Source organism: Bombyx mandarina, chromosome 13, assembly GCF_030267445.1.
Source record: "Bombyx mandarina strain Sakado chromosome 13, ASM3026744v2".
NCBI classification, from domain to species: domain Eukaryota; kingdom Metazoa; phylum Arthropoda; class Insecta; order Lepidoptera; family Bombycidae; genus Bombyx; species Bombyx mandarina.
In genome coordinates, this window is record NC_143220.1 from 10,486,350 (window position 1) to 10,513,877 (window position 27,528).

The 27,528-nt window shown below is 36.7% G+C and overlaps 1 protein-coding gene across 5 annotated transcripts in view; it reads left to right on the forward strand.

The window, feature by feature from the left end:
• Positions 1 to 10,365, forward strand: part of jing (AE binding protein 2 jing) — a 220,575-nt gene extending 210,210 nt beyond the window's left edge. For 3 of the 5 annotated variants that reach the window (XM_089732482.1, XM_028176761.2, XM_028176760.2), the window contains exons 4-6: positions 201 to 342; positions 693 to 903; positions 4,812 to 10,365. In XM_089732482.1, the coding sequence (XP_089588608.1) occupies positions 201 to 342; positions 693 to 903; positions 4,812 to 5,223 (765 nt within the window). In that variant the 3' untranslated portion in view covers positions 5,224 to 10,365. Of the gene's footprint in view, positions 1 to 200; positions 343 to 692; positions 904 to 2,884; positions 3,705 to 4,811 lie in introns of those variants that run through there. The other 2 variants (XM_089732483.1, XM_089732484.1) reach the window with 1 other exon arrangement.
• Positions 10,366 to 27,528: the final 17,163 nt, after the last annotated feature.

The window sequence follows — 27,528 nt, forward strand, 5'->3', positions numbered from 1 at the left end:
ACGCAATCCTGATTGTTTCTTGTGAAAGCAGTGAAATAAGACAAAAGTGAAAGTTAATAAAATTAAAAACATTCAAAAACATTTAAACCTCTAAATGTTGTATAAAAGTAGTGTTTCTAGGTGAAATTATCCGCCTTCATTCATTTTCGCGTGCGGGTGGGTAGTCAACAGTATTTTAATAGCGTATACCTACATTACAGATATTATTGGAACGCCACGTGAACAACCACTTTAATGAGGGTACGAGTAGTGGAGGCAGTAGTAAGAAGACATCCGAGTCTGGAGGCAAGCTGATCAGGCGAAACGGGAAGAAGCTGAGGTATCGGCGGCAGCCGTGGTCTGGTGAGTTCTTCATATAATTGAATTTGAATCGTAATTTTAATGAAATCTGTAACTCTAGTAAATGAAATTAATTACTGGTGGTAGGAGAACCTCTTGTGAGTCCGCACGGGTACCACCATCCTGCCTATATCTGCCGTGAAGCAATAATGCGTTTCGGTTTGAAGGGTGAGGCAGCCGTTGAGACCTTATGATACTTGAGACCTTAGAACTTATAGCTTAAGGTGGCGCAGTTACGTTTTAGATGTCTATGGGCTCCAGTAACTACTTAACACCAGGTGGGCTGTGAACTCGTCCACCCATCTAAGCAATAAAAAAAATGTCTTCTAATGTTGAGGTTTAAACGTTTACAGCCCGCATGTTCGATTTCTTCGACGCCGGCACTATGGAGGGTCTGGTCTGGCGGCTGATGCGCTGCACGCGGTGGCGGCTGGGCGGCGCGTGTCCGCTGCGCGAGCCGCGCGGGCGCCACACGCTGACGCTGCACGCCGCGCTCGCCGCCACGCGGTACAACGCCGCGACGCACACGCGGGAAGCGCTCGTCTCGTACTACCCGCCGCACGTGTACGTACGCCCTTATGTTACACCTCCGAACTATGTTCTAGAACCTCTGACGTACGAGCGAAACTAGCTTATTAGATAGATCAAATAATCGACTCTCTAAAACAGTATTTAAACAAAAGATGCCTGGTGTCGTTGTACACCGGATAGGAACGAAGTTCCTTATTACAAAAATATTAATTTTAAATTCTATTCGAGGTATAAAGAAAATAAAACTGGAGGCTTCGCAACAACCCACAGTCATTCGGTAATGTGCGAACTTATTGTGGTACATTTCATTCACGGCTGTTTGCATAAGAGTTAGTGTATTGCGCAAACGAACGCTCTGAGATTGTGGTCAATGAATGATAAAAAATATGTTATTTTTGTACGTTATTACAAACTTAAGTCGTACACTGTGTGCATTACTAATAAGAATCTTACGTTACGGACGTTTTTTCCCGGTTAGGGTACCCCTCCGCATCGTCCCATAAGGAACTTCGTTCCAATAAAAACGGTGCGCGTGCAACTTGGTGCACGTGAATGAAGTGAAACTTAAATCAGATTGCTCTTGTAATAGGTAATGCTGTGTATAAGAGATGCGACATCTTCAACATTTATATTATATAGATTTTAAATTATAGATAAAAAAAAATAAAAAATCTGTATATTTTTCTTTAAGTACTTCATTATAATATTGGCCGCTACTCGTTGCTAACGCTCGCGCTGTATGTAACAGGTATACTACGCGCGTTCACTCTCGCTCTGTCTCTTTCTATTCCATGGTAGCGTTAAATGTTTAACGCTACCTCGTTGGAAGTCGCATTAAGTTTCACTTCAATAAAAAAAAAACAACATATAATTTCAGATATGAACAAAAATCGTCTAAAAAAAACAGTATTTTATTTGTTTTTACGTGAATCGTAAACGTAAAACCATTTTTTATGAATCTACATAGAATAGTGTCAAAATTTGCCCGTACAATATAATAAAAATCTTCTTATTATTTATTCTGAATGTATTTAATACTGAACTAAATTATCTAAGTCTTCACTGTATGCCAAAATTTAAAAACTTCGACAGACTTCGATTACCTTCATGTGCAGCGTAATAACGATTAATAATACATTTAATGGATTAAATTTAATATGGAATGCATTAATATAACGTAATTAACGTGGACTGGATAAGCATTGCCATTTGTAAGTGTCTCATTAAAAATCACAATCAACATATAACATCACTATGAATAACTTATGTCCTACCTATTAGGAAACGAAGAGGCGGAGTGGCGAATATCATTAAATAAAATTCCTTTTTTATATAAATAATAAAAATCTGACGTATGACGTTAAACTTAAAGTTCATAATTGAATGGCCATGCTCCGTCTGTTTCTCTTCCAAGTCTAGTTGTGTAATATTACTTGTACTACGTTTTTGAATAATGACGTAATTGTACAAAATAGATGAAAATCTATGAGCATGATACTAAATTTAGTAATTGTCTTATTTATGAGTCAATGTCAAACTTGCTTTCTTTGATTGGCGCATTTTGTGGTTATTTTTATAATGAGAAAAAAATCTATCAGTCAACGTACTGATTTAATGAGGATATATAAACAAATAAAATTTATCTGCCTATCCTACTCTCTCACCAACGTTAAGTAATTACAATGAATAATTAATAAGGGTAATAAATAATTAAATAGGTAATTAAATGTTCTAGATTTTCACTTTTTATTTGTATAACTTAATTATAGGAAATTGAATCTTATAGATCTTATAATACAGAATACAGAAACTGAGATGAATTAGGTAATTAGGGTTATACTTGGAATATTAAATATGGAAAGTTATTTAAACAAAAACAAAAATACATTAATCGAATTCTGCCGATTCTGTTGAAAATAGTACAATAGGCTAAGTTTAGATCAACTTCAAAATTTTTTTAATAGACACGATGATTTTTTAGTTATATTGCAATAAATATGTTAACCTTTTGCAGGTAAGCATAGAAAGCGCCGACAACGTATCTAGTATCGTTCCATGTTTTAGAGTTTAAAGATTTATTTACGCATAAATAGGTCACATATATTTTATAGTTAATGCTTCTGAAAAAGAAGCCAGAAAAGGAATAAGCTTAGTCTTTGAATGGAATTCAAAAAGGGCCCGGGTTGGTTGGGAATATATAAATATAACAGTTAATATAATTACATGAATCTTTTTACTAATTCACTTTATCATACCAAATCTGGATTAAATTTTAATTTTCTTAGGATAAGAACTAAAATTTTTTTTTAAGTAAATCTCAATGGCCTTCTGTTGATTTCATTGTTTAGGGGCGGTATATCGATAAGTACCCACACTCTACAGCTACAAGTAATCGACTTTATAATGTTGTATTGTGAGATGGCAAAAAATAAATAAAAACAGGTAAAACCGACTGTTCTCTTTGCGACGAAGGTTTATAATACACTTTACCAGTCAAAATGAGATACAGAGTGAGATTATATCCATCGAATGCAAATAAAAAATACCTGAAAAAAATCATAAAAAAAATATCAATGATGTAAACGTAAGAAACCAAAGAAATGTGTATCATAAACCAATATGTAACCAATTCATGGTCATCGGATTAACTTTATTAATATATCACTAATGCTTAACCATTTCATTAGCTTTGTGCATAGTAGACGAACCTCATAGTGATGAGGGGATCATGTGCATTCTTAAACTGTGCTCATTCCAAATTATCCTTCGATATAAATCGATATTTCACTCGGGATTTGAACTTACATTTAATACTGTGAATCGATTACCGAATCTACTCGTAGAGTAGAACTAATCGATAAATTGGCATCCGTTATAAACTATGCAGTTGATCCTCACATATGCGCTTGGCATGCCACACCCTCACTACAATATGCCACACAGAGCAACTATCACTTCAATTAAAAGTTGCTAGCATGATATAGTGGAGTCACTGCATAGTAAAATCATATCGATTAAATTTAATATTATATTGTATGGTATAATATGAAATGATTATAATAATATAATATTATTATTGTATAGTACAATATAATATTGTATAAAATTATTGAATTTTATTGTTCCTTAAAGCTCCATTCTATTGAACTTCTAAATTGTTCTTTACACAGAATAGCGCTGAAGGTATCATTAGTTCAGTGCTCAGTAATGTAAGCCTATCTATCTAGTTAAGATTGTTTTTCGTTATCGCATAAATATTGTGATTTTTGGGGATTATATTTTATATAGTGCTGATATTGGAAAAGAGCAAAACCCAAATTTGTTGCCGATTCTTCGGTAAAGTCATGGCGATCTGAATGTGCCTATAAATGAATTTATTTTGCTCAACATTTTTAAAATCCTCTTAAATTCTTTAAGAGATGACCAATACTTATAAAACTGGAGCAATATTGGAACACGTTAATTTTCGCAATTTTAACGATCAGGTTATAAAATTTGAATCTTTTATGCAAGTCGCCATGCAGTGACGTCAGACTTTGATCGTAGGTGCTAGCAATTCTGGGTTGCGAGTCCCCTAAAATATGTTCTTTGTATTCATTGTTCATTTGTATGTGTCTTTCTCATTAAATCCGAATTTTCTTAGAACTTTCCTTCTTGTGCCGTGCCGAATGTTCTAGAGTATTTTATTTCAGAGCTTTGTCGTAGTACTGCACGCCTTTCGATTTTTTTTTTCGTTGAAATGGGATAGCAACCCATTGTTACGCTGCAAACACAACTATTAAGATATGAATAGACGTATTTTATTATATTTCAGATCCAGATGCAAAACATACACATGCTGTGAATTAAAATATAAAGATGCCAATTACAATGTGTGTTTGCAGTTTCCTCTGTGTGGCGATATTGTCAACGGCGATTTCAAACAAGTCCTTTGATTGCAGGTTAGAAGACGAGTGGGTGCCGGAGAAGGACGTCGAGAGGATAAAGCGCATCGAGATCTCCCAGCTGCCGGTTCACACGAAGGTGATGCTGTACGAGCAGTTCTGCTCGTCGTACAAGAAGGCGACGTCCCCCCCTCCCCCACCCCGGACGCCCGCGCGCCGCCCGCTGCCGCCCGCCCCTCCCCTCCCCTCGCGCACGCTCCCCGCCAGACACTGCACCTCCTCGCGCCTCCTCAACAACCTGATCGCGAAGCAGAGGAGGAACGCCGAGATGCGGAACGAATGCAGCGCCACCAACCTTCCCATGCTGTACAAAGAAGAAGAGAAGGAGAAAGTCGAAGTGACCGGCGCGAAGAAACGGAAGCTCGGCCGGCGGTACGGCGGGAACGCCTTCTGGCCGAGCGGACGATAATCCACGAGTCGCATCGCCCGGACTCTAGTGAGCGACGCGGAGGATCGATGTTCATCGTTTAGTTAATATTATTTGGTACGTAAGACGCTAGAGTTTCGTTTTGTGCAGACCGTACCTCTGCACGTGTGTCGGTAGGACGCTGGACGCGGACTCTGCGTCGCTCGCTCCACAGCTAGTTAGGTAGTACTAATGTAGACCGCGCGCCGGGCGGACCACGCGTCCCCGTAGGAAAATTATCGCCAAAGATTGTTCGAGAACCCGTAGAGGTACGTAAGCTGCTCGCGCGGAGCAGACGTAAATTATTCACAAGACTGATGCTTACTTTTTTATATTGATATTTGAACGGTTCAAGGTTCGAGCCTTAGCGCCGCGACGAGGGCGCCGCGATCAAACGTGTGTACATAGTTAGTTGGAAGCGTACGGACGGGTGCAGGCCCGTTGTACATAGACGATGTGGTGGTCCGCGCCCCGCCCGGGGAGTGGCCAGGTAGTCTGAATATATAGGTTAGCTTAAGTAAGTGACGACCAGCGATACGAATCACTGCCAGATTTGTAAATAGTTTTAGTGTTAATGTAAAGGTAATTATTAATTTGGCTTTCTATTACTTGCGTTGTGTTCGGCGCGATGGTTGGGGTGACTCGTCAGCCCCGCTTGAGGTGCCAAGTTTAGATGTCCATCGTCGTGGTCACGAACGCTCAGCGACGAAGTCGTTTCGGTTGTAAGCGCGCGTATTCATGGTTCACCAAGTGCCTGATTGAGCACATGTCGATAGTTACGTACGTGTTCATTGCGCGTCGAGACCCGCACGCCGGATTCGATTATGTTTCATTGTAAACGTTGTAACCCGTCTTAATATTCCGGAAAGTTTATTTAAATAAAATATTTTAGTGACGTTTTCTGTCTGTGTGTAAATTTTATTTTATGTGACGACGAAACCGCCTCGCAGCTGTGTTTAGTGACGTCCATAGTTCTCGCGCGTTTCCGCTGAGTCGAATGACTAATTTTTCCTCACGATCCGAAAGTGTTCACAGAATCCGATAGTTTTAAAGTAACGTAGAACTTAGATGTAGTCGTCGACTTGGCACAGAACGCCGGGGGAGCTCGATACGACAATAAATTTTAATTTTAATAGTCGATGTTCGCGTTCGACTCTGTGGAAACGCGCACGGAGCCTCGGGATTTATGTACCGTTAGCAATAACAAATATTTGTGATAAGCGAAATTAATTAATTTACACGTGTTGACCGGTTCGATTCTGCGCACAAACATTATATTAATCGTCATAAGTTTACTATACATAGCGGCGTACAAAAATATAGATTTTGTAATTTTTCGTAACGACTGTCGCGGAGACATCTAATTGTTTGTATGTCTATGGTCTAATGGTTAAAACGGTTTTGATATTCGATTTGTTTTGTAGTTGTTTTAAAGAAATAGTGTTGTAGCGAAATCAATCGAGAAGTTTATCGATGTACGATTCCAGAAAACCGATAGGTGGTGCTGCTGATTTGAAAAATGTTTACATTGCGCGCTCACCGAATGCGAATTAGCTTGAACGACAATTGTTTAGAATTGAAGTAAAAAACTGGGGCTCAGAAACAATTAGTTTGAATTTGTTCTAATGATCACATTTTCAGAAAGAAGAGACATTGTAACGCAAAATCGATTACCTTGTTAGTTTAGGCCTTGATAACCTCTAGGTCTGCATTGAGGATCTCTGGTTTGTTTCCCGATCCGAGTCGATATCATTGTTAGATTCGGTCCCCGTAACACAAGAGAAAATTCTGGCCTTGGGGCCTTCCAATTTGATTGCCACCTCTCGATCCTTCGCGACAAAGCTCTACATGAAGGTGGCGCTTGCTCTACCAACAGTAATATACGTACATATAAAAACACGACCTGTATATTTTTTATGTGTATAGGGATGTTTTTTTTTATGTAAAATTAAAATCGAATATCAAAATTGGAATCGATATTTTGCAATGTAACTTTAATTGTCGACATCGCATCACAGTAACCGTGTCGAGGTCGAATAGGGGGGTCCGTCCCCCCCTGCGACCCCACCCTACGCCCACAGGGGGGACGCGCGGTTACTGTAACCCGTGTCGGTATCGTCTCACAAAAATGTTAACGAAAGCAATATTAATTAATAATTACTCGCGTGGACCCAAAAGGCGCGTCGGACGAAATCATAGATATACGAAGGTTTAGAAATGAATCGTTGCGACTTACAGAAATGTATTCAAAGCGAAACGTGTGTTGTTAATATTTCAATTACATTCGAAATGTGATACTGTTATTTGAATTATTAAAAAGGGAATATGTAAATAAATAAATGTATATGTATAAATAAATAAATAAATAAATATATTATTTTTGAATTCGACTGCGCCTTTTGCGTCCACGGAGTTTAGTTTTACACCAATAATCGTAATCGTCTGGTACAGTGTTTAGATTATATGGGAAAAGACTTTTTGATGCCTCTATACAGATGTTGACAGATTATAGTAACAATGCCTTTTTAGCGTTTTAAGGGTTTATATTTATGATATACAAGTCGAATGTCATATTTGTGTTCCGTGCTCACGAGATCTCGCTAGTAATGTTTAGTTAGTGCCTGTAGCGTTAAGTTAGAATGAATTGTGTCCGGTGGTCACGGCGAGACACCGCACTCCGCAGACGTTCGCTTTTCGAGAATGGAGATTCTGTTAGATTCATTATTCTTCTTTTTTTTTTAAGTTTAAAAACAGTGTAGTTTGACGAGTGTAATATAGAGGGAGCCTTAGGCAAGTGTAGAACACGTCAGCTGGTAGGAGTAAAGGAATGGCTTGAGGGATGCTGTTAGAAGGGTTGCCAAACGTTGTGCAGGGCTGCGCTGTGTTCTCGGTGCGCGTAATGTAAATTTTTGTAAAAATAAATAGTACACAAATACAATTAGTTTAATTTCCAGTTAAATTTAAATGTTTTTTGCAACACTGAACATTTTTTGTTCATGTCAATCCATGATATCAATCACTTTGTAAAGATCAGTAACCTTTCGAGTGATCCTTAATGAGCGTTTCATTAAAATGAGCTAATTTAGTGTAGAAAATGTAATTTATGTGAAGTAAATGTTGGCAACCCTAGAGAATTGTTCGAGAGCATTATTGCGACGGCTCACTTGGCTCTGTTCAAAGTTGCATCGGCTGTCTTGCTCTGTTATTAAGGGAGGGAGAGAGATAGATAGTTTTGAAATGAAAAGTTAGGAAAATTTGTCTCGTAGTCAAGCTGGTGCCTGATCGAATGTTTGTTGTGGGATTCGTATGCTGTACAGAGTGAGGATAGGAGCAGATTGTCCGGCTTCCTATTTTAGAAAATAACCGGAGGTTAAACAAACTGCAGTTTATACTTCACATTCAAGGGAGGCAAAGGAAAATAACACTTGATAAGTTGTTCCTCCAACGCAGTTAGGATTTCCTTCTTGGAAAGTATCGCAATGTACTGATTATTATTTTAATTAAATTTAAAGAAATTTAGTTTAATTTTTAACAGCACTGACGGTAGTGCCATATTTTATTGGCTCGCTTAATTAGTTTTTTTTTTTGTTTAAATAATTTATTTTTCATAGCGAAATTCGACACCAAATTCGTAAAGACAAAATTTCGTATTTGTTCATCCACGTCATATATAGAATGGACTTGAATATTTGATCTCAGTTAATTCGGCAGTGCTTGGATCGGAGGGCATGCTCGGGGGGGAAGAGAGGGGGGTTGGGGTCGTTGCGGGGATCCGACATTAGTTACTCTCAGAACGCCTCGTCCGGTGCGAGCGATTAGCGGATCAACGTTTTAGTTTTAGATTTTAGTGGGTTTTTTGATAACGAATTGAATTAAATGAACAATATTTTGTGAAAACGGTCTACAACGTGGAATTATTGAAAGCATTTTGATAGTATTCTTAAGATCGAGAATAAAAATAAAAAAAGATATATTTTTGTCACTGCCTCCAGTAATAGTAGTGTTACGGTTGTGTCGTGTGCAAGGAATGTTTGTAAAAACGTCTAGAAGCGTTGCCTTGCGTATGACGGCGCCGCTGGGAGCAAAACATTCGATTTTAACAGTTCTCGATATCGTTTACGTTTTGTTGAGTACATCCGATCCGCGTTTCGATACGAGAGCGGCTCGGGCTTTGGTGAAGGATCGCCAGACATTTTACAGTATTACCAGTTGAATATGACGCTACTTAGTTGGCCGGCTTGGCTTGTAACTCGTGTGTTTAAATCGGCAAAATTAAAATTGACGATTGTTATCCACAATATTCGTCAACTGACAAATGGCCCGGTTAACTTGGGTGTCCAGAATTTTAAATAGAAAAATTTCAAATTTTTCGAACTTGTCGCCGCAATGTAATACAAATACCGACCGCACATTTACATTGCCGGTTTTTTTTTTTTGTAAAAAAAATCTTTACTTACGTGTAAGAAACACATACGAATTGTTAACAAGTTTATCTTTAAATAGTTTGTGTATATGACAAAGGCCAACTAAGATAGCGCATATTGGAAGTCGACGGTCTCGGAGTTTTGAATTGTCGAGGCCATCCACAGAGAGAGAGAGAGAGCCGGGAATGTATATAGTAAAGTATTTATTAAGTATCAGGCTGCATACTGTAAGATGTTTCGCGAGTCCACATTGGGGGCCTCTAGTACGCTAGCGCGCGTCAGTTTCCTAAACGAATGCGTTTATTATATGAATGTCTTTATTGTAAATGTTTGACGAGAACATTGCACTCTATTTTAAGATGTTATGCGTCCCCTATAGTGTGCATTGATTATATTCAATTTTGTAGATATTTAATTATATATAGTATAATGTTTAAAATGCGTTGTCTTATTTGCTTATACCCCTTTAAGGAACACGAAAAAAAAAAACATTTTTTTTTTTGTTTTGTTTATATGTAATATTTTGTACCCAAACAGAAGATGGGTGGATCTACCTCAATTATTTTATCACACACATTTCGGGCACGTTAATAGTGAATGTTTAATTTAATGTGGAAATTTGAATTTTTTGTTCGTTTTAGTTAATTTTCATAGTGACGAGAATGAATTTGTCCTGTCTCAAGTACTGTAACTTATATTAAATACATATTGTATGATTGATGATGATGTGTTTTATTCTATTGTCAATGGGTTCAATGTTCGGACTGCGGAAACGACCTGGACTCCGGTATGAAGGGGCTACCCCTGGACTTACTAATGGTATTGTGGGTTCTGTTTTACTGCGCTTGCAATTAAGATAACCTTTTGTTATTTTGCTTATGTTAGTTAGGCTATTAGGTCAAAGTATCAGAGTTATTGCATTATTTATTTATTTGTTACACTTCATGTAAAATTTATATTAGCGGACTTAATGCCTAAGGCATTCTCTACCAGTCAACCAAAGGTAGTGCAGAGTAAATAGTGGTAGGTGCAATGAAATTTACAAATACATACACAAAAAAGTATATATGTATATACATATATACACAATCACATATACATATACAAACATACACATATACATACATTACATATATACATACATACATACTTATAATAGTTCATCACTCCTTGACCAGAGTGTAAATTTTTTAGACTAATTTAGTGCTTAGAATTGGTAAAAAATGCACAGAAAAATTCCGTTCGATAAAGGTCACGCTGAAAAAGGGTTTCCCTTCCGATGAGGAATAGTCCCTACCGCTCATGACCTTCAGAAGTGACAGGGACACGGCCAAGCCTCCTCTGACGCTGATGATATTTTTAGACCTCATTTAAAGGAGAGGAGAATATGTTAGTGCAGTGGCATTAAACCCAACAAGTGGTATTACACCATCGGTAATATGGAGACTTTTTTATTGCTTAAACCGGTGAACAAGCTCACAGTCCACTCGTTGCTAAGTGGGTACCGAAACTAATAGACGCCAATAACGTAAATACTGCCACCGACTTTGAGACATGAGTTCTACTTCTCAGTTCGATAGTAACAACGGCTGCCCCACCCTTCAAACTGGAACGCATTACTGCTTTGCGGCAGAAATAGGCAGGGTCGTGGTTACTACCTGTGCGGGCTTACAGGACGTGCTAGCACCAGTAATTGCGAGAATTATAACTTGATGATTGGTTTTTATTACTACACGGAGCTGCCTTCACCGTGGAAGTCAGTCGTGAACATTTGTTGAGTATGTATTTCATTAGAAAAATTAGTTACCTATCGCCAGCGGAATACGAACACCAGAACGGATGTATGAAACGATACGAATTCACCAGGTATTTTATCCTTTAGACCACGATGACATTACCACCCTGTTATCGTCATCTTAGATAAGGAATAATTCAAAAGGTGGTAGGGCGTAACATTAGCTCGCATAGGGTTTATGAGTTCTGGTAACCACTTTACACCAAATGGATCGTTGGCTAGTTCATCATTCTAAGCAAAAATGACCAACATGAGGTCTAAGTGACATTTGTAAGTGCTGTCTTACCATTTAAACTGGAAGCCACGATTTTTTCGCAGCCGAAATAATCAGGACGGGAATACCATATTTACGTTCTTAGGATATCACCTAACACCAGTGAATATCGATTGTCGACATACCAGTATTATACTAATAGGATAAATACTCGGAGAATGCTGCTGATGCTGATCCTTCAATTTTTTTACGACATTCACAGGAAGGGGGGTGTGTTTCTATGTCGACATCACGCAAACAAGCTAGATGTATCAGATTGAGGTTAAATACATTCTTTAATCATGAATTTTGAGGCGGTACTAACTAATTAAATACTATACTTTACCGGATAATAGACAGAAGTTTTTTTTTGTCTGTAAACTCGACAAAATTATCATCGATTGTTTTCTTCGTGACTACGTGAAAGAAATACAGATGTATATTTTTTTTTTTCATTTCCATTGTACTTTAATTATTGCAATATGAAGATCAAATAAGCGTTTCGCTAAAGAGTGTATAGCAACAGAGCTTGTTGCTATGTTAGCAACATATCTTGTTGCCATGTCGATATTAAACGCTCGTTATAACCTAGAAATAACTTTTTTTTTCATTTCCATTTTACTTTCATTATTGCAATATGAAGATGAAATAAGTGTTTCGCTAAAGAGCATAGCAACAGAGCTTGTTGCTAGGTTAGCAACAGATCTTGTTGCCATGTCGATATTAAACGCTCATTATAACCTAGAAATATGTAAAACCTATATAATCGGTATAACCTGCAGATTGCTTTATGATTCTTAGGTAATTTATAGAACACTCTCCTACGAATTTGTTAAGTATCCCCTTAATATCATACGATTTTGAGAAGCCAATCAAATTAAAGTGCATTAAATAACCTTGGAATAAAATGCACGTGTCTAAAAAGCATAGTTAACGTGTGCAAGTTGCATGTAGGTATTATTTTGCGACGTTAGAATATGGTTTCTAATTTCTATGAGCGTCATTGTCACGATTGTTTTTGCAGTAATGCCGCCGTGGTAGGTATAAAATCCAGGTCCGTACTAAGATATTATGGGGGTTCTAGTTTATTTACTCTATAAATTGGAAAATATATCATTAATCGAATTCATATAGGTTTGCAGACAATCATAACAAAGGTAGACACTATAGTATAGGGTCGTTGGTGCGATTCTTACTTTTTTTTTTTTTTTTTCTTAGATGGTTGGACGAGCTCACAGCCCACCTGGTGTTAAGTTGTTACTGAAGCCCATAGACATCCACAAAGTAAATGCGCCACCCATCTGAACAACTTACTTCAAACAAACATTCGCGTACCGAACGGCTCTGTGCATACAGAGCCGTTCGATGCCAGCATTGGATGCTTAATAATGTATTATATTTAAACATTTATTCCTATACAAGAGCTATAAACTCCTAACTGTACTTTTTGTAGCAATTTCAAAAAACATTTCATTACGTTGCTCCGTAAAAACAAAGTATTTCATTTTGTTTGTTTCAATTACAAATGTACATACTCTACCATGACTACCAATTACATTAAATTGTAAAAACAAAGAAACGATATTTAAAGCCCGTTTTCATAGTAAATTAGTTCGCAATACAAAATAGAATTGAATTTTATAGCTTCATATTTTTTCATTTTTGTCACCGCTATTTGATTGATCATCATCATCATCATCAGCCTGTATCTCTCCACTGCTGGATGTAGGCCTCTCCCATAGTCCGCCACAATAAACGATCCTCCGCCTTCCGCATCCAATCTTTCCCAGCATATCGCCGCAAGTCATCGGTCCAACGGGCAAGGGGACGCCCAACGCTGCGCTTACCGGTACGCGGTCTCCAGTCCAGAACACGTCTACTCCATCGGCCATCGGTTCTGCGACACGTATGTCCGGCCGGTATTTGATTGATATTCTACGTTAATTCAACAGATCGTTAGAAACAGCGCCAGCACCGCAAAATTCACTTTAAAGTTACTTTATCTCACGAGATGCTAATAGAGCGAACTAACGAACTAAGCGAAATAGAAAATTCCTACAGATTTTTTTCTGAAAATCTTCTATTTCCTCATTTTCGTTTTTATTAGTTTAGGGACTAGAATTACTTTTCTAACATGAAAAATATTTCATTCGTTCTTTTTTTGTAAATTCATTTTTCGAAATCCCTGCCACCTTTCTAGAGACATAAAAGTTCAATTGTAGACGTGCAGCGCAGACAGTTATACTAACCTAGTCATTACGATTCTATTCATTTTGTCACACGATGTTGTTCGTTCATCGTGAATGTGCGTAGTTCGTAAGCATGTGTTAGGTACACGTATTCGGGGGAGGGTGATACGAGAGACGTGCTCCGGACTAAAGGCTTCACTCTCCCCCCTTTGCCTTTTCATGAGTTCTGTCTCATGTGAGGTTTGGACGTAGGTTGTTGAGCGACAGGAGGTTTTAGTCAGTTCGAAAGTCGGCGGAAGTCCGGCGGTTTCCTCCTGACCAAAAAAAAGGTACACGTATTCACTAACATAGACTTTTAACTGATTCGAGCTCCGTTATAGTCGAATCACTGCATACATCAACATCAGTCTATAGCAGTCCACTCATGGACATATGACCTCTCCAATTGCTCGCCACTAAGCACGATCATCGGCTTCTGTCATCCAGCTCTTGCCAACGAAGGAGTTGGAGGTGAATTAGTTGTATTTTTTTTTATTGCTTAAATGGCTGGACGAGCTCACAGCCCACCTGATGTTAAGTGGTTACTGGAGCCCACAGATATCTACGACGTAAATGCGCCACCCACCTTGAGATATAAGTTCTAAGGTCTCAAGTATAGTTACAAAGGCTGCCCACCCTTCAAACCGAAACGCATTACTGCTTCACGGCAGAAATAGACGGGGTGGTGGTACCTACCCGTACAGACTCACAAGAGGTCCTACCACCATTAATTATGCAAAATATAATTTTGCAGAGTCGATTTTTACTACTCGATGCTATTCCTTCACCATGGAAGTCAATCGTGAACATTTGCTAAGTATTGGTAAAAAAAATTGGTACCCGCCTGCGGGATTCAAGCACAAAAGGTCCTACCACCAGCAAAATTTGTATAGTTTATTATCAAACCAGTTGTATAGTCTATTAATACTGTTTAATTTTTAATATTAGTTTTAAAAGAGATTACGGGCTTTAAATATTGCTTTCTTATTATATCACAGAAAAAAGAATTACTTATTTTATTGTATATTCATTCTGAAGTACTCTATGTCATTATAAAGATGACTTATCAGGTTTTGAACTCGATTTCTTCTCAGTCGTCTTACTCTTGACAGAGTGGTCGTGATCGTCATGTAGTGTTGGAAGGGGCAGACTTGATGCGTCTCACGATGTCGCGCCATATCTCCCTGCTCGAGGCCATTCTACTGCACTCATTTAGGGGACCTCCCATTGCAGTTTTAATTTGGTCGGTCCACCGCATTGGTGGCCTCCCGCGCGGTCTTGTACCTTCAACGCTTCCCTGTACAACGAGGCCGGATGGACCGGCCATCTCGTCGCGAAACGTGTCCGAAGAAATTCACCATTCGAGACTGTAGTATACCAAATAGACGCTGCTTGATGCCGAGTTCCTGAAGTATCGATACATTTGTACGAAAGTCGGTCCACGAAACTCCAAGCATTCTTCTCCAGCACCACATTTCCAGAGCGTTTATTTTCTTCCTTTCGAACTCGATACCCGAGTTCAAAACCGTCAAAATACCCACCCCATTATTTTACTGATTACGTATCACTGAATACCTATAAATGATTTGTGAAAGGTTTTCACTTTAGCCAGGGAACGGTTGCGATAAATGTTTCACAAGGCAATCGGACACCTGGTCAGAGGTCCGCAACCAACAATCAATCGTTGAACATTATGAAATTAATATTATCGCTTCACTTTACGGAGACGAATTAAATCCATATTCAGTGGGTTAATGAGTATTTTTGTATTAATCTTGTATGTACTTTGAAATGAACGCTTTTGTTACGATTAAGGTTTTAAAAAAATATGACGTTTACGATTAGTGCATGATCTGTGAAATGCTGTTAGCGTTTTAGAAATCTTAATTTTCGAAATTGTAGTACCTATAATCTTATCTAGGCCTCGTCCTAAAACAAAAAGCAGGGTATATATCCTTATGATATATTATACTCAGGATTATGGAGTGAAGTTTATTCTTGGGCCGGGTTGACTGAAAGAGATCGCTTTCAACGATAAGTCCACCCATTGTACTTTAGTTGTAAGTTTCATTTTTCTCATTTACTTTTTGCGCTATCGTTATTTTGATGTGCTTAAGTGCAATAAAGTGTGCTGTATCGTATTGCGTTGTAATTGGTAAAAATGTTCGTTGGATAGCCACTGATGTGCGCATTGCGATTTAGTAAAGCTGCACTTAGTTTCAAAGGTAATTGGGGGGATAAAGGGTTCGACGAGGGAACTAACCCATGGACAACAGCCCATTGAGTTTCAGGTGGTAGATTCTGCGAAACGCTGCTTTTGCTGGGGCTAGTGTTATTAAATTCTCTCAGGTTGAGTCCGTGAGCTCACCTACCCGTTCGCATGAAGCTGGAATAGGCCATTAGGCTACCACCGAATAGGTAGGGAAAAAACACACTCATTTGTTTTAAACAAAAGCCAATTTAATACACAAGTATATTGAAGAGATTAGTAGAAAAATCTTTTATTTAGTTTCGTGTCAATTACACAAGACAATAATCCCGGTTCAACGTGAAACATATAAATTTGAATCTAAATTACTTGCGCACAAACATAATTATAGTCTACTCCGTTATTATATAATCTTTATAGGAATCAATTACAATTTTATTCTGGGCCCTTATTATCGCACTTCAATAGCTTGGCTGTAAAATCTAGGCCGTTCGAGGTTTAGTGAGAAAATTATAGTGCTTGAGCTATCTAAAACGCCGCCGGTAGAATATTATCTCATTATGAGTTAAACTTGAGCTAAATGGGGCTATTAACGAGCACCCAATAAATTATCATTTACGTTCAGAAATTATTCCTCGTAACTTATTTAGGTTTTTATTTATTTAAGTACAAGCGTCACTAAGTAATGTTATTTAAATGAAAATGCGTTGAAAGATAAAAAAAAGTATTTCAATGAGGCTTGAACCACACGTTGACTGATCGAACAATCAGAGTCCAGAAGGCTTATGGTAGTCTCTGCACAAGCACAGCATTACTACCTCAATAAAATAATTATTCAAAACTTCATTATGTCTGTAAATGTCGAAGTGAATGTTGAAGTCGTCGTGGTCTAAAGGATAAGACGTCCTGTGCATTCGTATGTAGCGATGCACCGGTGTTCGAATCCCGCAGGCGGGTACCAATTATTCTAATGAAATACGTACTTAACAAATGTTCACGATTGGCTTCCACGGTGAAGGAATAACATCGTGTAATAAAAATCAAACCCGCAAAATTATAATTTGTGTAATCACTGGTGGTAGGACCTCTTGTAAGTCCGCACGGGTATGTACCACCTCTCCGCCTATTTCTGCCGTGAAGCAGTAATGCGTTTCGGTTTGAAGGATGGGGTAGCCGTTGTAACTATACTGAGACCTTAGAACTTATATCTCAGGGTGGGTGGCGCATTTTACGTTGTAGATGTCTATGGGTAAGCACTTAACACCAGGTGGGCTGTGAGCTCATCCACTCATCTAAGCAAAAAAAACCTCTTTTCTTTATAGGGTCGAATGAATTTTCGTACTTGGAACACAACTCCTAAAAGAGAACAATAATACCTGCTCTATCTAAGACCGAACCTACGCTTTGAGGGCATATTGACGAAGCAGACACGAAGTACTTCACTCGTTGTCCTAAGAATATTATAATATTTAAATTTATTATGTTCGTGGTTTAGCGGCATCACGCGCTATTCTCGCAAGAGGTCGCGACTTCAGGACGTGCTTCAATTATTCTGAAAGCAATATATGTACATTAGTATTCAGGGAAGCGTTCTCATGAATGCACACGGTTGACACTCCATTGGCAATGTTTTTATAGTAATGGCGCAATATTATTATAACATTTAGACTTAACAAACCACTCAACCTTTTCAAGAGCTTGCTTTGGATAACGAAGGATAGTGGTGGTAGGACGCATCATAAACCTGTTACGGTAGGTATCACTACCCTGCCTAAGATGCTGATGTTTTATATGTTTATTATAGATGGGTGTCAACATTGACATTTTAATGTCGCCACGATCTCGTATAAGCCATTAATATCAAGTGAACCGTATGCTCGTTTGGGTATCAATACGATAAGCATACGAAATAAGCATGGATACAAGTTATGGCCATCGTTTGCTAAAGCCAATTCTATTACTTCTTCTTAAAACCTTGCGAGTTCAAATATAATTTTGAAGCAGAAGAATATTATAGTGACCTTGTGGAATCTGCGAAAGTTCTGTTAAAAATATTTGAGTTAAAACTACATGATATTTTTGAAATTACTTCGATATATTTCAGGAAGTCAATGTAAAGTTTCAAATTACGTTAAAATAAATATTATAATTAAAACTATGTTAACTATGTTGTATTTTATTGTAATTGTTATTATACTATATTTATTAAAATTATTAAAGTGCCCTTGTACTCTGTATCCGTATTGTTAGGTTTCTTCTAACAGCTGTGTGTACAAAATATATTAAATAAAAAAATAATGAAAATATAATAAATATTTATAAAAGTGTTTTTTTAAAAATCCCGAAAATAGAAAAGTAGAATGCCGCTGGTGGCCTGTGATTAGGGCTCTGGGGCGAGGAACCTCCTCGCAACATGCACTGCTTCAAGGATAACTGCTTTTTGTACAAGGCCCCAGAAATAATTCTTGAATGTTTTCTTTATTGTAAGTACTAGCGGCCCGCTCCGGCTCCGCTCGGGTCTTTAACAAAAATTTCAACGACGTTGTTTTATTTTTTTAAATAGGCGAACACTTATTGGGGCATAACTATAGTTATAATAGTTAGAAATATGCTGTCGCGACATTTTTTATAAATAATAATGTGTTCTACAAAGTCGTAGTACATTTTTTTATTCTATCATCAATAGTTTTTGCAGGGCACGCGATGTAAAGAATATTTTAGGTAATTTTTTTACACCTTGGGTTACATTATTCGAGTTTTAGTAAGGATCCCTAATTTTTTTCAAAAAAGATTATAGCCTATGTCACTCGGGAATAGTGTAGCTTCCGAACAGTGAAAGAGTTTTTCAAATCAGTTCAGTAGTTTCGGAGCCTATTCAATACAAACAAACAAACAAATCTTTCCTCTTTATAATATTAGTATAGATTATATTATCCTGATGTTTCGAAAACTGTACAGTTTCCGTGGTCCCTCACGGACGACTAAGGCGTTACTCGTCGACAGTGGAATAGCCCACTGAGTATCTCGTCAGATCTTCTCGGTGGGTCTTGATTCCAATCTGGTGGTCGATTCTGTGAAGCACTGCTCTTGCTAGGGCTAGTGTTAGCAAATTCTCTCAGGTCGAACCCGTGAGCTCGCCTACCCGTCTGCGAGAAGTTGTAATATCTCCTTAGGCTATTAGCGAATAGACAAGGAAAAAAAACCCACGATCAAAGCAAAGATTTTTAGTAGTTTTAGAATAGTCATACAAAATAAAGAATAAATGTAGTTTTAATTGAGTCTAGGAATCACGAGAATGGAAATAAATTGTATAATATAAAATGTTATTAAAATTAAGTGCTTACGTACAGTGAGTCTGTAAATTACATATCGATAATAGCGACTCTTCTTCTTATAAGTGTTGTGATACATTGTAACTATAATATATTTTTGCATTAGACCAGATTTTTACTTAATAGATAAATACTTTGGTTTTGCATGCATATAACGAAATTAATATTGTATTATAGAGATAAAAAGCGACAGGAAAATCAATATGACGAATTTTAAGCATTATTATATCAAACAAAGTATTTTTAATTAATGTCTCTTACTTAAAATGTTTATAACATCAGTGTGGTCGAAGATGCTTTGTCAGCAATCTCAGCGTCGCTGTGTGGAACCGAAGCTCTGCCCACTTCTGCGCCATCAGATCATCGGAGCACACGCAACCAGTAAGCATCTGAACACCAATTTATTAATTATTCATTACTTAGACTCTAGATTATAACTATTTGATTTGCCTTTTATGCCGTGCTTAAATTTTATTGGTTAGCGAATTCTATGGTTCTCCGTATTTTCTTACAACACGTGTTTTGTTTTTTCAGGTTATTGGCGTCACGAATTGCGAAGCTGACCACTAGAATAAACGAAGCAGTGCATCGTCAGCGATCTAGATCCTGCGGCACATGTGAGTTAAATACGTCTTTTAAGGTATTTTAATTTAAAAAAACATATATGTTTAAATAATTTTAAAACGTAGTTTACTCTTCTTTTTTTTAATTGCATAGATGAGAAGACGAGCTCACAGCCCACCTGGTGTTAAGTGGTTACCGGAGCTCATAGACATCTATTGCGTAAATGCCGCCATCCTCCTTGAAATATGAGTTCTAAGATCTCAGTATAGTTACAACAGCTGCCCCACCCTTCAAACCGAAACGCATTACTTGTTCACGGCAGAAATAGGCAGGGTGGTGGTACCTACCCATGCGCCTACCCTCATGGTAAGACGTATTACTCATTCACATGGGTCGGTACCACCACCCTGTCTATTTCTGCCGTGTCGCAGTAATGCGTTTCCGTTTCAAGAGCATAACAGCCCTTATACTGTTAAACTGAGACTTAAATCTCTTGTCTCAATTTGGGTGGCGGAATTTACGTTGTAGATGTCTATGGGCTCCGGTGCTCCTAACATAAGGTGGGCCGTGAGATCGTCCACCCAAAAATAAACAGCCGATGTTACGATGTTAGGGTATTTTGCCATTTGTGAATTTGTGACGCTCTTAAAGTAATCATTATAATATTAAAGTACAAAATATTGTAATTCAACTATAAGATGCTTAAGAAATTGTTGTCTACCGAAGATGATCTTTAATCATCATTTTATCATTTTTAAATGAATTGATATGTGTTAAAGTAATAGCTAGCCCATAATTAGCCCTCACTAGATTATAGTACCTTAAGGGGACACGAAAGCTAAAATTTAAATTAATAAAAAAATCGATAAAAATACATTGGTACCGTTTGCATGCGAACTTTTTTTTCTGCCTATTCTTTGGATGCCTAAGAGGCTATTCCAGCTACGCCCGCACAGGTAGGTGCAGGTGAGCTCACGGGCACAACCTGAGAGAATTTGCTAACACTAGCCCTAACAGAATCTACTATCGGATCGGAATCGCGACCCTGGAGAAGATCCGACGAGAATCTCACCGGGCTGTGTCTGTGGGGGCGAACATCGACTCAGGTGAGTATTTCAACACTGGTATTTAGTACTTTATAGAAAAATACCTTTTTTGTTTCTTTTAGTTCCAGAATAATATGTTTATACATGTACTACCGCAGAGCATATTCATAATCCTGCTCTGATTGGCACTACCGTCTTGTCTATTCCTGCAAAGTACGTGTGTGATCCGCCTTAAGCCGTGAACAGTCGGCATAATAATATATACAATTTATTTGAGACTTCGACTTCAAATTTGAACGGAATACGTATAGCGTTTTTTTTGTTTATTGCTTAGATGGGTGGACGAGCTCACAGCCCACCTGGTGTTAAGTGGTTACTGGCGCCTATAGACATCTACAACGTAAATGCGCCATCCATCTTGAGATATAAGTTCTAACTATAGTTACAACGGCTGCCGCGCCCTTCGAACCGAAACGCATTACTGCTTCACGGCAGAAATAGGCAGGGTGGTGGTACCTACCCGTGTGGACTCACAAGAGGTCCTACCACCAGTAAAAATTTTCACGTTACGAAACGTAATATATGTATAGTTAAGTTTATTATGTAGACCAGCAATGTAACGTAATCAAAGATGGCGGACACTGGTTTTTGATAGCGTGCAAAATTTTTTTCTATGTTCTCTCTGGACTCCACAGTTTCTTTCTGTTTCTAATACATCTTGTACACATTCATTTAATGAAAATAAATGCTATTAGTATTATGTCCCTGGAATTCGGGATGTGACTGTGGCAATTAATTTCAAAATAAAACGTGTTAAAAGTCTACAGAATTATTCATTAACATTTCTAATGACAATGGATGTTTTATGTATTCAAAATTTGTCTAGAATCTTGATTTAGTTTTCATTCGGCGATATAGTCCTCTTAAATTAGTACTAAATAAATATGTAATACATAGATGTGAGATGGGTGTGCCAACATTTTTAGTGATTTACAAGAGTCACAGAACGTAATGCAGAAGATATATTGAATATCTTCAAAATATTGTATTAAAAGTTTTATTCATTTTTTATTTTTTTTATCTAGTGTACTGATTAAAGGAAATTATAATTTTGTAAAGTATAATAAAAATAGTAATAAAAAAACGAACTTTCACAGCGAACACTAAGGTAATCTTGGTCAGAATATTAGCACCATTTAAATGTATTGTAATTAATTGTCAGCGATGATACATGCATGAATTTTTTTAAATGATCAGATATCTCAAAGCTTTTAAATTATGATAAAATATTCATGCACAGAAAAGGTTTGAAACAAACAATATGCGTATTAAAACGCAAAAGAATTTACAAGCATAATAAATTGCCTGTCTATATCTAAATTGAATATTGAGACTAAAAAGAAACGATTTGAATTTCGGAGACCGATAATGCATAAAAATAAGATACAATCATCTTTATGATTTAAAAATCTGATAGCTTTACATATTGTTTGTTCAAATACATTTAGGTAATGTTAATGCTTCTTTAAACATGTAAATTCTCAAGATGAAAGTAACAATAGCCCTTATTAAGAATTCTAATTCATTATTCATATTTCGGATTCTTCAAAGTTTCACTAAAATAATTGTTCATAAGTAAATAAGTACATTAGAAATTTGCCTAATTAATTATATGGTTGCATTCTCTATTTACAAGAAAAATTAGTTCGTTAGTAATAAAACATATTTTAAGTGCTTGCATAATTAGTGTATATCAACTATATTAGTATTTACGTATTAACATTATTTGCATTAATTAATCAATCACCCACACGCCTCAAGTCTGTTATTTTAAGTCATAACTATATCTATCTTGAGGCTTTAATCTCAGACTATGACGGATGGACAGAGGAAATTAAAAGTCGCATGGTTGTTATGAGGTCAGCAAGGACCAGCTGAAAATAATATAGACGTTCTGTAGATGTGGAGAGGGAGAAGAATGCATCGGTTTCGTCGACTGAGTGTCTTGACACTTCAAGGACTCGGCATCAAGCTGTGTCTCTTTTCTTCAGTGCAATTTTAGAGGGTAGCTTACTTCGAACACGTTTCCCGACTAGTCTATAGAACACCTCTGCGTTCGGAAAGGGTAGATGACACCAGACCGCATGAGGTGCCTTGTGCGATAGAGCGACCAAATCAAGTTTGCACTGAGAAAACCCTTAAATTAGTGCAGTAGGATAGCATAGAGAAGGGAAATATTTCGGAACACCGTAAGGCGCATTAGGTCTGGCCCCTACGTGACGAACACAACTAATCTGTTAAGAATGAAACGACTGAAAAGGAAAAGAAGAATTTTTTATAATTATTCATGTGATAATTATGAAGACGTAACATGGCCGGGTTGTAGCTTGTGACTTGTTTAATGGCGGGTGCATCCGCCATTAAACAAGACAGGCAGTGTTGCCAATATAAATACATTTTTCACCTAACAATAATGACAAAAGATATATTGAATTCATCATCACTGAAACGAAATCAATGCTTAGGAATGATTCGAAGTGAATTTTTTTAAGAAGTTATCAGAAGTACAATGGATTGGATCAAAATTAGATTCAGGGTTGAAATGGCCATTACCTCACAGTCACGTGGTCATGATGGTACAACGTGTGATGTGACGTAGTGGAAGTCTCGACCTGGATATTGCATCAATGAACACCCGGAATGGAAGCTCAAAGAAAAAACAAGATTTAAAATAATTTCTGTTTTAATTCGTAATTTGGCTTACTTTAATTTGTTTACCATCTAAAATGCGATTTAAGATGTTCAATATTAGTTTTAGTATCTTACTTTTAACCGAATTCAAATAAAATAAATAATAGTTTCAAAGAACTAAAAAAATACGCCTCTATAGAAATTCCAACTAAAAATCGAAAATAAATTTTAATAACTTTTTTAAAAATAGTGTAAGAAAAAATGATTTTATTGTAAAAAAAGTACGTGGGGTGCTTTTCAGGATGTCTGTTCATAAAATATTTATAACTATTGATACCATGCACTTTGTATGTCAGAAACATTAAGAAAAATTCTCGTTTTAAAATCTAAATTGCCTAACTTTAATTTATTTAAAAGAATTGGTTTTGTTTTAAATTACAAATTTATATGTATCGCACCTTTAGAACTGAAGTGGCATAACTAAAAATTTGAAGAAAATGAGTATTATACTTTGACCGACTTATAAACATGTATTCTATCAGTTTAAGCAAGTAAATTTTATTTATAGCCTAGACAAAGTACACTTTCCGTCTCTTTTAAATCGAGCGCATACTTTAAACTTTAAGGTATACGCTTTAAGGCATAAAGTATTAAAATCGAAACTGAAAAATTACAATTCTTCTATTACATTTTTGGCGTTTACCAAAAAATAATAATTTTGAATTAAGCCATTTCTAAAGATGCGGTATGTTCTGTGCCGTACCACGTTAATGTAATTGTGATTTTTGAACTCACAAAGTGTATTTTTGATCTCACAAACCACGTAAGTAATAAATATATTATTTCAATATTTAATCGAAAATTCCAGAACTAACAAAGTTTAAATTGCACCTGCCATTCGTCACAACAAAAAACGCTGACAAAACCCAAAGGTCTTGTTACAATTTAATACGAATGCAAAAATATCAATTCAATTTTCGCAATAAATTGCAATCCAATACCACTGCCTTTGCGATACCTAAGAATAACATTACATTCACACCGTTGCTTATTTGAATAGTTTTATTAATTAACGGCCGTCTGGTGTAGTGGTAAGTGACATGGTCACTACACAAGGGGGTTTCGGGTTCGAATCCCGCCAAGGGAAGATATTTGTATGATAAATATAAAATGTCTTTTCCAGGGTTATGGATGTATATTAAATATGTGTATGTGTATAATAAAAATATTACATTTATTTCCGTTATCTGGTACCTGTAACACAAGTTCTTTACGAACTTATCACGGGACCAGTTAACGTGGCGTGATTGTTAGTATATATTTATATTTATTTATTTATTTATTTATTAATATCGCTTTGATTTCGATTTTTTTTTGTACTTCAAAATTTTTCAATTAACACTAAAGCCGATAGATTTATATAAGAACGCTGTACATTAAAGGATCCAAACTAAGTATTTCTCCTGTGTCAGGGTTTTAGAAATAGACACGCGACAAGAACATCCCGATCTGGAATATCGAATATCTTTAATGGAGAGGAATTTAACCCTAACTCGAACATACCCTGCCACTGGGCTATCAAATAATGGAGAATATATTTCACTTTAGAATTATTTTTCTAATTCCTGTTGAGATTTAGTATCAAATAAACTTTTATTGCACGATATGGAATGAGCTTATTGTCTATCTAAGATAAATTCCTACATCGACATAAAAGGTATATAACATAGAATTAGTTTTAAAACCATAATAAAAAAATATGCATAAAAGTCTTATAATAAACAAATTAACGTAAAATGTTTCGAATGTTATTAAACAAGTAATAACTGGCATAAAATCAGTTTGCATCAAAAAAACTTTCAAAACTATTCAAAATATCTGGGATATGACATGGAACAACTTAAAACCAGGTGAGCCGTGAGCTCGTTCTACTACTACTAACTACTCATGCAATAAATAAATAATATAGCAATATATAGATAGCATCACGTGTAACATTAAAGGAAAATACAGCATTCATAATAATATTTGTATATAATAAGGCTGTGAAAAGACTTATGTAATCCTGCGTGAAGTCGTTATCGACAATAATATATATTTTTTATATATTTATGTATTCTTATATATTTTTCTAAATAGGTAATTATATAAATCGTGCTCACGAACAACAACTAGAATGAAATAATAGTTATTAAATACAAAGTTAAGTGGTGCGAGAGATAATTTTACTCAATTATTGGCAAGGCGGGCCTATAGTGATCTAGTTTCCACAACCCTGCCTATTTCTGTCGGAAAGTAGTCATTTTGTATTGATCCTGCACATATTTATTCTATACTAGCTGACCCGGCAAACTTTGTAGTGCCTCAATCGATAAATAAAAGACCTAAACTATAAAATAAACTTAAAACAAACAAAAGGAATCCGTCCGACGGGGGACACATCAAAGGGAAAACAAAATTGTTATTTTTATTTAATTCCGAGCATTTTTATGTTTATTTACTTTGTAAACTTTCTCTGGACTTCCACAAATAATTCAAGACCAAAATTAGCCAAATCGGTCCAGCCGTTCTCGAGTTTTAGCGAGACTAACGAACAGCAATTCATTTTTATATTTATAGGTTTTCAATGCTACATAGGTAGTCTCCCAGAATACTGTGTTCTGATAGTTTTAAATTCAATAATGAAGAAACAGATTTCGAAGTGGAGTCCAAGATCTGAATTCGAGAATGACTTGCACTAGCGGAGAGTTATGTAGAAATGGGGATTTCTCATATGTACGCAGTTTTTTTTTTCTCTGAGATGTATGTACGAGCTCACAGCTCACCTGATGTTAAGTGGTTACTGGAGCCCATAGACATCTACAACGTAAATGCGCCACCCACCTCGAGATATAAGTTCTACGGTCTCAGTATAGTTACAACGGCTGCCCCGCCCTTCGAACCGAAACGCATTACTGCTTCACGGCGGAAATAGGCGGGGTGGTGGTACCTACCCGTGCGGACTCCCAAGAGGTCCTACCACCAGTAATTACGCAAATTATAATTTTGCGGGTTTGATTTTTATTACACGATCTTATTCCTTCACCGTGGAAGTCAATCGTGAACATTTGTTGAGTACGTATTTCATTAGAAAAATTGGTACATTGGTTATTTGAACACCGGTGCATCGCTATATACGAATGCACTGGACGTTTTATCCTTTAGGCCACGACGACTTTAAATGTAAGATTCAATTTCTAGTTGCATTACTATTGAAGCAACTAAATAAATAAAGCAATTATTTATTACTGCAAACTACAATGCCCAAAGGATCGGTCTATCTCTTTTAATGTCATAAAATTAAACTTTCAAAGTCGACTCTGATGAAAGCACAAAGTTCGTTGAAGCTTAACAAACGGGTAAGTTTCGTTCACACCTCGTTTCATGAGCAATATAGGCGGTGTATTGAATAAATCCGACCCCTAAGCGCCTCTATTCATAGCTTGCCGATAAACTTTGTGAACTTTTTTCGAATGGCGACTAATGATATGGTAAGATAACTTTTCATCGATACTTCGAAAATTTTCGTAAGTTTGTGATTCATATTTATGTGACAATTTTTTTTTTATGTGACAACTAATATAACATTATTAAAATTTTCAGCCAAATTCTTGTCATCCATTTAATATATCTTCATGCAGACCTCCATCTGATTTCTTTGTGGCACATACAGATTGGATGGCGAAGCTAATATTTGCAATTTGCAGTCATTGTAAGTAATTTATTT